General features: G+C 34.1%; 1 protein-coding gene across 1 annotated transcript in view; it reads right to left on the bottom strand.

Annotated features, from left to right (window-relative positions):
* LOC149533398 (myosin-3-like) overlaps window positions 1–12,353 on the bottom strand; it is a 166,088-nt gene that overhangs the window by 57,994 nt on the left and 95,741 nt on the right. Inside the window, exons 12-14 of the mRNA XM_089806981.1 lie at window positions 11,467–11,585; window positions 11,202–11,354; window positions 10,981–11,070 (exon numbers count right to left, since the gene is read on the bottom strand). Of these exons, the coding sequence (XP_089663107.1) occupies window positions 10,981–11,070; window positions 11,202–11,354; window positions 11,467–11,585 (362 nt within the window). The remainder of the gene's footprint in view (window positions 1–10,980; window positions 11,071–11,201; window positions 11,355–11,466; window positions 11,586–12,353) is intronic.

Genomic DNA, 12,353 nt, shown 5'->3' with positions numbered 1-12,353 from the left:
TGATTAGGAAAAGAGGAGAATACAAGAATACAATATAGAAAAAGTGAATCAGATTAAATGAATGTATAAAAGAGATATAAGGAATGAATATTATATGATTAATAGTAATGAATACAAATCCATATGAGTTCTGAACTATTATATTGTGTATGATGTTAATATTTTGACTGACAATTCATATAAGATCTAGATATAATTCTTTGCTTGCCTCAATAGGACTAAATCCAGCGTAAGAAGATTACAACACTAGAATTTCTTTGAGTACAAAATACTGGTCTGCATCCCTCAGATTTCTTGCTAGCATAAGTTTCATTATTGACACCCTGGTTAGGATCTGTTAAGGTTTACCAAGAAAATTTACAAATTTATATATCATACCAGATCGAGTACAAAAGGAAAATGATGAAACATATACAAAATACCAAAAATCTTTCATCTTGATGTCTACTCTCCAAGACAGTATTAGGTGCCAAGTAGGTGGGAAATGGAAAGGTGGCAAAGGTTCAAGAGATCTATCAAAAGATGTCATTGAGAATAATAAAGGATTGATGCAATACCAAATCAAAAACATCCATGACCAAAGGTGATAAGAGAAATTCCAGAGAGATCAAGGAACTAACTGACCTAGAAAGTAAAAGAGTGAAAACTAGCCCAAAAAAAGAGGAAATCATTTTATAATATTTTTAAAAAGTGTCTTTTTTCTTCAATTTCAAATGTTATTTATTCATTTTTCAAATATATTCCAGTTAATGTTACTGATTTGTATTTAAAGCACTCTTTTTATTTTAAACATTGATATTTTAATTAAAAATGTTTTAACGAATATTTAGTTTTCTGATTTTAGCAATTACAGGTCAACTTCAATATATTTACTTTGTGAGAGTATCAATGGCAAGTTTGAAGTAAATACATTCCTGATAGTGAAACAAAGTTGATGGAGAGACAATCACTAACAATTTTCTTTCTATCTTTGTGAGAGCACTATAAGGATAATCAAGTTGACTTCAATTTAAATTTAAAATTGAAGCCCTTAATTTCACTGTTTATAACTTATTTTAACAACATACTGTTAATTTTTTTGAGTTCTTATTTTTATTTAAACTTTGATTTGTTTGTAGATTTTGGAACCTTTGGTTAACATTTTGCACCTGGTTGATGGAGAGAAAAACCTAATTGGTCACATTTATTAGGCCATTGATTGGGCTAAACTGACCATCCAAAATCAGAAGTGCAACAATCAACTCCATCAACCACTCTCATAGTGGGATAGTACCTCAATCTCAACGTTCTCTTCTCAAGCAATCTCAAGGCTTTTGATGGGGAGGTATGCAAGGCCTCTCAACATGCATTGAGAGTGTGATGACTGAGGCTGGGACGACATACATAAATTTTGCCACTAGCTATTTGAGGGAGAGTCACCTAAGAAGTAGCTAACAAAAAATCTTTGTCTTCAATAGACATAACCTACAATTATTGTGTTTTGAACTCACAAAAATCGGCTGGTCAGTTAACATCTGCCTAGTTGATTCTCTTGAATGTTTTCCTTGCAATTGGTTGTTGGACAACTAGGGCAAGAAACGCATTAAATCTTTAAAAGTTCACCCTCAACCTTGAACACTTCTAGATTTTATTGATAATTGTAGCTCAGAAAGGTAAGTTAGAAGTAGAGTTCAAGTAAGACTCTACTTTGAGGATGTACAGTTCAAGTAGTACTCTATCCACCTAACTAATTAAAGTAGTCACCTAAGAAGAATGTGTGTGTGTGTGTGTGAGAGAGAGAGAGAGAAAGACAGAGAGAAAATCAGAGAAGAGATTTCTGATTTTCAGCAAGGCAGAGAGAAGATAGTTTACAACAATTAACAGCAAAGGAGAATGTAGCAATACCAAGTATATTCCAAGTTTGTTGTTTTGTTTGTAACTTGTTTCAGAACCATTTTCCCATGTACTGGGAGCTCTTGTAAATTCTGAATTTATTTTGAATGATGAATTGATTGAAGAGCATATGAGCTATGTATGAATGTGTTTTGTGTTTTTAAGTTTTCCACTGCTTTATTTCGTTAAATAAATCTAGTAGTTTAAATCTAGATATGATCTATTTACCTAGATACTGGATTTAAGAAATTAGCATGGTATTAGAGTTGTAATCTCTAAAATAAAAGCACAAGACAGATATGGCGGCCAACAGTCTCGGGTTTGAGGACAGGATAGATGGTGTTTCAAACTTCTTGTCATGGAACGCAAGACTCATACTGCTTCTCAAAGGGCAAGACTTGTGGGAGAATGTAGAAAGTTTCTTCCACTACATACAGATCATGCACTTCAGGCAACACATGATAAGGACACTAAAGCGCGAAGGGTGATTCTAGATGTTGTAAAGGATCACTAGATTCTACATATAGCAGAAAAGACGAAAGTCAAGGACATGTTTGATGCCTTACTTGATCTCTTTCAAAGTGACAATATGAACCAAAAGATAGTTCTGAACAACACGCTTTGAGAGTGTCAAATGACCAAATCTGATTATGTTACCAACTACCTTATGAGGATCACACAGATCCGTGATCACCTTGCAGCAATTGGAGAAAAGATCTTGGATGCACAGCTAGTGAATGTAGGTCTACATGGTTTGACCAAAACTATGGGAACCATTTGTGAAGGAAATTCATGCTCAAGAGAACATTCCAAATTGGCAAAGGCTATGTGATCATTAAAGGGGAAGTAAGGGATTTATTCTTATCGAAAAGAGAAAATATACATTTGAGTTAGAGCTATGTGATCATGGAAGATGCCATGACTGAGACTTTGTTGAACTTCACACTACCGATCGTTGCAATAGTGATACATCCAAAATTCTTCAAGTTGATAGGATTTGCATATGAGAATGCAATAATAATTGAGGATATTGGATGTTTTCTTTTGCTATAACAAAGTTGCATACATCATTTTTGCTAGTTTTCAATCTCTTTATCTGGCACAAGTTCTTTAATATGTGAACACTATAAGGAAAATTGTGACAGTTCAATCTCCTGATGGATGTGTTATGTTTGTCATCCAAAATATATGGTTCATCTTAAAAGACATTTGTTACAAGCATATTATGTCACAAGGATACCAAGAAAACTCTGAATAATGGATAAGTAGGACTTTTACATTGAGAAGGGGAATAATAACAAATGTACTATTCTCACTTTAACCATCTTTAGAAAGGAGGTGTTCCATTCTCAAATGCCTATGGACCCTCATATGAAGATAAGTATTCTTATTTGCTTTTACTTTTATCTACTCATTGTAGTCTCTCTCCTATTTGTAATCTTATACATACTATAAGAGCTATTTTCCATGATCTTTTCCTCTATTTTGGAAAACAAGGTTGGTACTTGACAAATGCTACCAAATACTATGCAAACTCAATCTTATGATAGTAGCTCCAAAGAAGTTGTGTTCTAGAATTCATTAGTCCTCTGATAATCAAGCTAGATTATGTAAGGCTCTTGCAGTGAATATTCTTGATGATTGAGATTATTAGTATGCTTCTATATAAAGAGGGAGTCTGACACTTCATTAGAGGCAACATTGTAAAAGGGTTGATATCAGATTCCGAGGGAGTCTAGCATTCCAATCAGAAGCAATCATGAACTAGAAATCTTTTTTTTTTTAAAGGTCAACAAATCGTGAGAGAAGCTTGAGGTAAAATCTCTTGTTCCACCCTCTAGGAGCAACCGTGGTGGATCTACCCTCTGACTTGGTTCATGGTGGATATCATGAGAATTACTATTTTTCATATGTGTAATATGTCATGAAAGGTGACGATCTTTCATTGACATTTATATTTTGGAAGGTGGCTATTGTAAGGTGACAATCTTATCAATAGCTTGACGTGTTATCATGAAAGACTCATTGAATTGTTGTCCCAAAGTGCTAGGAGTCATGATAACGAATGTATCATAATAGACTACATTAAATTGTTGTCCTGGAGTGCCAGAAATCATGATACTTGTCAAGATTGAGATCATGACATTTTTATTTCTTGTTATCTGATAGACTACAATGTACATTACGTTGCTGTCCCAGAGTGTCGGAAATCAGATGACCTATTCTCCTAATAGGCATCAATGAGCTTGATGTCAGTGCACATATCAAGAGAATATGAGCTCATTTTGATGATTCACTTCTCCCTTGCTAAGACAGAGTGTTAAAACTAACAGTGATAGCCTCAGTCGAACTGAAGCATCTGTATATCATATTTTACATATATATATATATGATCAGATTGGTCTTCTTCTTTATAACACTGATAACTTAGCTAAGATGCAGGCAACTCTCATAAAGCATTGAATGGTTGAGGCAGCACTTAGTTAAGGCTTGGTTATTATTATTTAGTCATATCACATAGGGACATGACCCTACGTGGAAATTGCCACGTAGAGTCATGTCTCTATGTGACATGACCTTTGACTTCCTCATTTACGCTCACTGCTGATGGGAAAAGATATCAAATCACAGCAATGTTCAATAACTTCAGCAGCAATCAATCACCACAGTCTGCAGTCTCCAATTTATACTAAGGCTTTGCAGTTATCCAGTAGCAGATATTTAATATATCAGTTTGGTTTATTTAATTGTTCAGAACTGTCACTTCAATATTAAGTTCAAACCTACTGTTATCCACATTAAACATTCAGTCAGATATTTTCAGAATATAGTTCTATCAGAGATCCTGTAACATTTACAATAAGCAGCAACATTTTCCTCTTCCCACATCCTTAAACTTTCAAAATGTCTTCAATGAGTCTAAAGCTTTGCCTTCTTAACCTTGTTATCTACTTCATATGTTTTACAATGTTTCTCCCAAATCTCATCAGTTGAATCGCAATGCAGAACTATTACAAATTTTGTCTCTGAAAAACCACATGAGTTTGCATTCATGGCTTTTGCATTAATTTTAAAAGCCCTATTTTCATCAGCATCCATAGGAGGTGAAGAAATGTGGAACAAGTCCTTACACTTTTCCAAACATCAAAACCAAGAGACCTTAGATAAGTCTGCATTCAAATACTCTAGAATGCATATTTGGAGCCATCAAATAATGTTGCTCTATTTGTAGCAAGACCTTCAAGAAACCCATGTGTACCCTCGGGATCAACCTCCAAGCATTTAAGTTCTTTTTCTTTAAAAAACACTACCTTGATAGCAATGGCAGAGCACACAAAAAATATTTCGAAAGGAGAAAAGGAGGGGAGGGACGGGAGAGAGAGTTGGGTGAATTACTATTTTCAACATTTAAACTCATGCAACTACATAAAAAGAAGAATAGAAAGAAGAAACATCAACAAGGAGAATACCAAATTTCAAATGGAAAACTGTTTCAGGTAAAAAACCATAACAGATCAATAGCCTTCATTAAACAAATAGGAACCAACACAAATTACATAAGTGAGCACCAACTCACTGAGAGTACCAGCCCTCTTCGAGAAACCAACTTGTTCAGCTAAAGTACCCAGCTTCAATTTTCACATGAACTCAAAAGTGCACTAAATTCTGAAAAGGGTTATTGACTACTTGTAACCAGCATGCTGGAGAAGACCACCAAAAAATTATCCCATACAAAAAGAAAATCATTTCAGCACGTAGCATGCATGCTTGACTCCATCAATTATATAAAGAAAAGTTAGCTGAAGTCCACAGCATTCTCTTCAAAACTTCTAAAAATAAAGGTTCTCTAATGCTGACATTACACAGCCATCGTCCAAAGTAAGTTGCCACAATCACAGTCAACAGAAGGAATTGAGGTTGTCACCAGAAAAGAAATAAATTAATGAGCCACCAAGCCTCAAAATCTGAAGTTGTCAAAGTATAAAGAAGCATATAGCTATCGTACACCAAAACGAATAACATATAAACTTCAATAAATCACCACGTCCACAGCAGCAAGCATGACCACATCGAGCAGTGAAAGATTTACTTGTTTTCTCCTTAGAAGATTTCTATGATCAGCATAAGTGCATTTTGAAAGAATGCTTGCTAACATAAATCATCTCTGTTTCTCCATAATACCTGGCTGACAACTCTTTAGCCAAACCCTTAATGGGCTACGCTCACACTAAAACTCAACCTTCACATAAGGGAAATCGTTACACTTGAAGAATTCATGATAATAATACAAACTCAATGGTATGAAATGCCACTTGCATCCAAAATATGAGTGATAATGTTGTATCGTCTTAAAATAGAAGCACTTGCATTGTGAGAACTTTTTGCGCTGTGCTCCCCCACCCCCCCGCCCCCTCCACCCCACCTTTGTGATCTCCTTGGTCCATGAATACAGTTATGATCTCCTGTTCATGAGTTTCTGCCCCTTTTCTAGTTGTTGTCTTTCCATCTCTGAGATCTTGGTCCACATCTTGAGGTTCAGAATCCTCAGGGTAAGGATCACAACATAGTCCCTAATCCGACTTGCCTCAGATCATGGTCCCATTTTGGGCTTTTCAATTGTTCCATGCCTTCCTAAGTCAGCCCCTCTTGGTTTTTGTTCTGAAATCGCTATAAAAGAAGGCCTTCTCTCTTCATTTGACCACCCATTACAATCCATGATTGATGTGAGCTATTGCACGCGACCATCAAGCATCCATTATTGTCTTTAGAGCATCCATTTGAGAGCAAGATTTATCCAAGACATCATCCATTCAAACAAGTTTTTAAGGAGCATTTAAGAACCTATCATTCAAGAATTCAATAGCATTTCTTTATCCATGGATCTATGATTTAGTATTAGTGGATCTATTTGCATTTGTGGAGACAACTTACATTGCCATTAAAGCATCATCTTTGTGGAAAGAAGATCTCAATCCTTCCATGGATGTTTCACAGGCAAAGTGAATATTTACATTGTCTTGGTTCTTTATGCTTTATCATTTTGAAATTGACTCCTCAACCAGGGGCTTGACTTTCAGCGCAGAGAACTTGAAATTCAGAACTAGGGTTTCAAGTTGCAAGTTCAACTTCGGATTTCAGAATTTTGTGCTCAGCAGGTGATGACCTCTTCCCTAACCCATGTCATCCTTGATCTCTAGGCTGTCCCTGACCTCCAGGTCGTCCCTGTCCAAAGACCCCCAGATTCACAGAATCTGAAAATACCAGTCTGTAGGTCCCAGATCAAGAACAATTTCAGATTCTAGCAGTTTTTTATAGTAGTTTTATAGATCTGAGTTTTTCTGCTTCATTGACTTGCAAGGTAAGTTTTGTGCTTTATTTTATCATTCTGTAGCATTTATCTATAAGTTTCAGTTCTGATCCTTCCATGTTTATAGCTGTTATACAACTTCCTTCATTGTTTGCATATCATTTGGACAATATACTTGTACTAACTGATCATTTAATCAAATCAATCTACAACATATTAGTCAACGGAAAGAACAATGATAGAAAGTGATCCTTGAATTATAGATTTTGATAAGGGACTTAGATGTGGCATTTGCAACCCTTGCACCTTCATAGGTTTGTGTGGATCTACTTTGAGCTCCTTTGAAGGATTATAAAGGCCCTTCTTTCACTTTCTCTAATGTGGCATAAGAATTAAATGCAATTGGTCAGTACATCATAGTCTAATCAACTTGCACTATACACCACTAAGTTTTATGTTACAAATGCCTAGAGAATTAATCATACCCACAAATTCCTCACGCCTCTAAGTGAAGTACAAAATTCCATTCATGGAAGAATTAAAGAGTCAAACTCAATAAAAACTCACACCATCAACCGTTTTGTAGTGATTTCAATTTTGCGCCACTAGGGAAACGGATTCGCCGTGCCAAAATTCATGTCAAAAGGCAATCAGTCTAGAATACAACCATAGACTTTAATCTGACTAGCTTTGACATCAATGAAAAAATATTCAGAAAAAATGAAAAGCACTACACAATTTTTGGGAAAAAATATTAAAAACCCATTTAAGATCAAAACAAGCATCACTTAAGAACTGAGAACCCTTGCAGATCTAAAAAACTTCATTTTTCTAGTAGAAATGGTTTGTAAAGAAATCTGCAAAAAACAAATACAAAACACCAAAAACCGAAAGCCATTAATTTTATTTAAACAAATTCAACAAGAAATATTCTAAAAAACAATGCATTTAGTCCGTAAAACAAATCTACGAAAAATACCACATGATTTTTGTTCTTAAAAATTCGGGCAAGGAACTAGAAATTTTGTCGTAGGTAATTAAACCATGAATTTTGCTGAAAAAAATTGTCAAAAACCAACCTCTTCTCTGATACCATTAAATCATAACTGATTGATATTGAATATTAAGCAAAGGAGAGGAAAACTCCTTAAATAAGCAATTACAAGATCTTTCGACCAAGAACTATAAATAGAATAGAAAATTAGTAGACTAACTAAACAACTTAAAGAATATAAAGTTACTAAAATATAACTGACTGACTTAAAAGATACTTACATAACTATTATGCTAAATATTACAATACTAGTTCACTACTGGTGGAATTAAGCTTACAATAAGAACCCTAATCCAAATTGGAACCATTGTAACTCTCATGTGACTGACCTGTTTGTACATTGTACTCACGTTGTTTGCATCTATGACATGCAATACCAATTTGTTTAATTGAACATACGTCCACTAAACATGAATTGGAGGATAATCTATCATAAGAAATCCATCTTCTTGGCATTTCAAAAATGTTTGAGGTGGCAAACGTTTTTACTTTCCTAAGTAGTCTGATTGTTTATAGTATTGCTTGACCACTTTAAATAACCTGTGTGCAACCTGCATCTAATAAAGATTCCACAACTACATATTCTTGGACAAATAAAACCTATAAATTCTCCAGAATTTTGCAATTATTGAAAAAATTTAAGCATCTATCTCATCCAATCACAATTATGTCAAGTCCTAATAGGTGGTTATCACTCCTTTACTTCTTTTGCATATGCATTGATCACAATAGGTTGTGCTTATTTATTCCTTTTATCACTTGTTTAAAAAGTTTTTTACTTGTTTACATAGTGGACGTCTAAAAATTTAATTAACATCCAACAGATGTTTCCCAATTCTACTCAAGTTTCACAATAAATCTACAATCCATTCACTATGTCAATATTAACAAAAAATGCTATGAGCCTATATACAAATTACTACTTCTGTATCAACGAGAATAAATTTATAAGTTATATATGTTTGCAAAAGTTATTGCTTCTTAGTTCTAACTCATAAATCTCTCCCATCCGCCTGGGTAGAACCGTGGGTTAGTTAAGACCTGTTGGTTAGCATTCCAATAGACAATTGCAAAATTGTTATTATGCAAGAAGTTCCTCTCTGTATAGAATACAACAGTTTTCCCATTGCCTTTTGTAAGGTTACAAAATAGAATATGGTTGAATAAAGAACTTTGTTATTTAATTTAACTATCATTATCTAGAGGAAGCTGATGAGAAATGACCATTGAAGAAAGATCCAATGAATACTGACAATAAACTGTATGTAACTCAATCAAAATCCTGGGAAAAAAGTAGAGTCTATTTGTTGCTACATTAGGGCCTCAAAACCACTAAAAACAAAATCAATGCAAGTTCCCACAAGAGAATGTAGTTCAAAGCAGTGCTCCCTTGAGACATGTCCCCGACCTTGGTACCCCCATTTCTTGCCCAGGACATTTCAGGAACTCAAGGATACCTAGGAAACATCCCCTCCCTCTCCTCGGCCAGCTCCAATTCCCATATAGACCTACCAATTCCATAGGCTGATTGAAGACAGGCATATATTTTCCATGTTTTTGTCATTTTATTGTTGAAACCTGGAGCCTTTGGACATTTTGTTTTAATTCTTATATAATATGTATGTACATTGACAAGAAAGCACTTGAATTTTTTTAATTTCTTTGTCAATTCTCATGTGAAATCTCAATTAGAGTCTAATGATATGTAATAAGCTTCTACAATGTCTATGTTGAATGTTTTATCAATGTTAAGATATGAATATAGGAAATTTCTCTATATTTTTTTTAATTTCCCATTTTTTTTTTTATAATCATTCCCTGTTGTCCCCTAAAAATGGCCAAAAAATACCCCAATACAGCATACACATGATGTTGTCACTGTAGTCAAACCCAAAACTTAGGGGACCATAGGTTCAAAATTCAAATAGATGGAAAAGTCCATTTATTTTTACACTTTTTCCATTGTTAATTCATGACTACTTCCAAAACTATGTTTACAAACAGCCTTACAGGAACAAGAGGTGTGCACCAATAATTTATTGACCCGTCTTAAGAAAAAAACTATAAGAAGTTGGCAGAACTCAGTAGATCAAGATCTGTACAGAAAAGCTATTTGTAACAAAACTCATAGCAGATTGCTAGTGTCAACTATACCAATATTTTGACCTTCCAACAATACCTGAACCTACAGAAGCAGAGATTATTAAGTTTTGTTCAATGAAATCACAGTAATGACACAATTTGTTCAACAGTATTTATCAGCATAAATGATTCAATTCGCATTGAAAACTTAGTCACTTGGAGATGTAAGATGTCTCAGGGGAAAGTGGGCGTTGGACATCATTTTTCAAAAATATGGAATATGCATATTGCACATGTATGTGCATGCAAAATGTTAATGTCAAGGAAAGCATCAAATGGGCATTTTTGTGTTTAAAGCATTCAAAGATTTTATGATGAGAATGGCAAGAGACAGCCTCATAAGCATTACACACGTCAAAAACTACCTAACACTAAAAATATATGCGATTATTAAACAAAATATCTGCTGGTTATTATAATTCAAATTAAAAGTTAAAAATTTGGAATTTTATGCGGAGTGTGAAATTTTGTTTTATTTCTAAGGATTATAATATCAATCATTTTACAAAGGAAGCAAAAATTTGCATTTGCAAGGAAATTATAATCGAAAGTATTTCACATGCACTTGTACTCAATTTGAGTTCAAAAAAATCAAAACATCTACCTTCTGTAAAAGCTTAAAATTATGACGAATAAAGTGTTGCTGGAGTCTCTCATTTGCATAGTTTATGCAAAGTTGTTCAAAACTATTGCTCTGCACAAACATGGTCAACTATCAAAAGTCTAGATCAAATAATTAGTTCTGTAAAACTGAAATTGAAAAAACACATTTTATATATATAGAGGAAAACAAATGAAAGGAAGGAGATTTATAGATACACCCACATTAAAAGACTCGAAGCCATAAAAATCAATGATGTTTATGGATTTGTCCTTGCTCTTTTCATGTGCAGTTAGTGATTTATTCATACACTCTATAAGCCAGTCGAATAAACTTGCATATACTATCTTTGCCAAAGTATCTCTCATGTTTGCAGCCTAAAAGAAGAAACATCACCAATAAGTAGCAACAAAGATATAAAGCTGACAGGAAAAACTGATATATATAGAAACCAAGTGAATTTTATACATAGAAGAAAAGCCTTACAACCTGAGATTGGGAAATCTTTTCCACCACATATTCCTTGCCAGCATGAACCTTTCGTGTTGATAATAGCATCATAAGCTCCATGATGCTACAGCCCAGGAGCTTTGAAGCATTTCTAATTGCTGGTACCAAAGGAGAAGTATGAAAAAGGATAATAATGAGCATAAGTGATGAGCAGTTGTGAAAGTCATATCCAATTGCAATGTAATAGCTTTAATAGATAATTTTGTAAATGTGTTTAATCCAATCACGCTCCAACTAGAACACTAAAAAAATTCCTTACTCAAGATAATATGCTATGCAAGTGCATTCCTGTTCTGCAAAAAAACATACTCGTTTTTAACCTCTACAGGAATCTACAGAACATCAATGTTTTCTAACTATCCCATGTTTTGGGAACAGGATTGTTGTAGGGATCACAAAGAATACCAGGTTTTATGAACTGCAGAGATACAAGGGAGGTTTACCTAAATTTCATTCAAAAAATAATATATCAAATTGCTAAGAAAAAAATATATATCAAAAATAACTTTAACTAAACCAAAAGAAGCCGAAAAGTTATATGTACACACAATGTGCTGAATTTCCAGTGACATTCAATTGATCCAAATCTCCCTTTGATAATCAGAACATAAGAAGCAAAAATAAAGATACAATATCAGAAAGCAAAAATAAAGATACAATATCCTAGCATACTTAGACTGAGAAATGAAGCTACAACATCAGTCTGCCAAATCTCAACACCTAGACAATAATGGAGAAGCCCCAAATCTGTCATATAAAAATCCTTGTGCAAAGCTTGTTTGATTCTACAATCAAATGTGTTGAGATGCCAGTAATGATCAAGTCATCAACATAGACAACAAGAAAGAGAATATCATCACCAGAGC

The sequence above is a fragment of the Cupressus sempervirens genome, chromosome 10 (genome assembly GCF_028749045.1).
Source record: "Cupressus sempervirens isolate cs-2001-9-10 chromosome 10, ASM2874904v1, whole genome shotgun sequence".
NCBI classification, from domain to species: Eukaryota; Viridiplantae; Streptophyta; class Pinopsida; order Cupressales; family Cupressaceae; genus Cupressus; species Cupressus sempervirens.
This window is presented reverse-complemented; position numbering and strand designations above follow the sequence as displayed.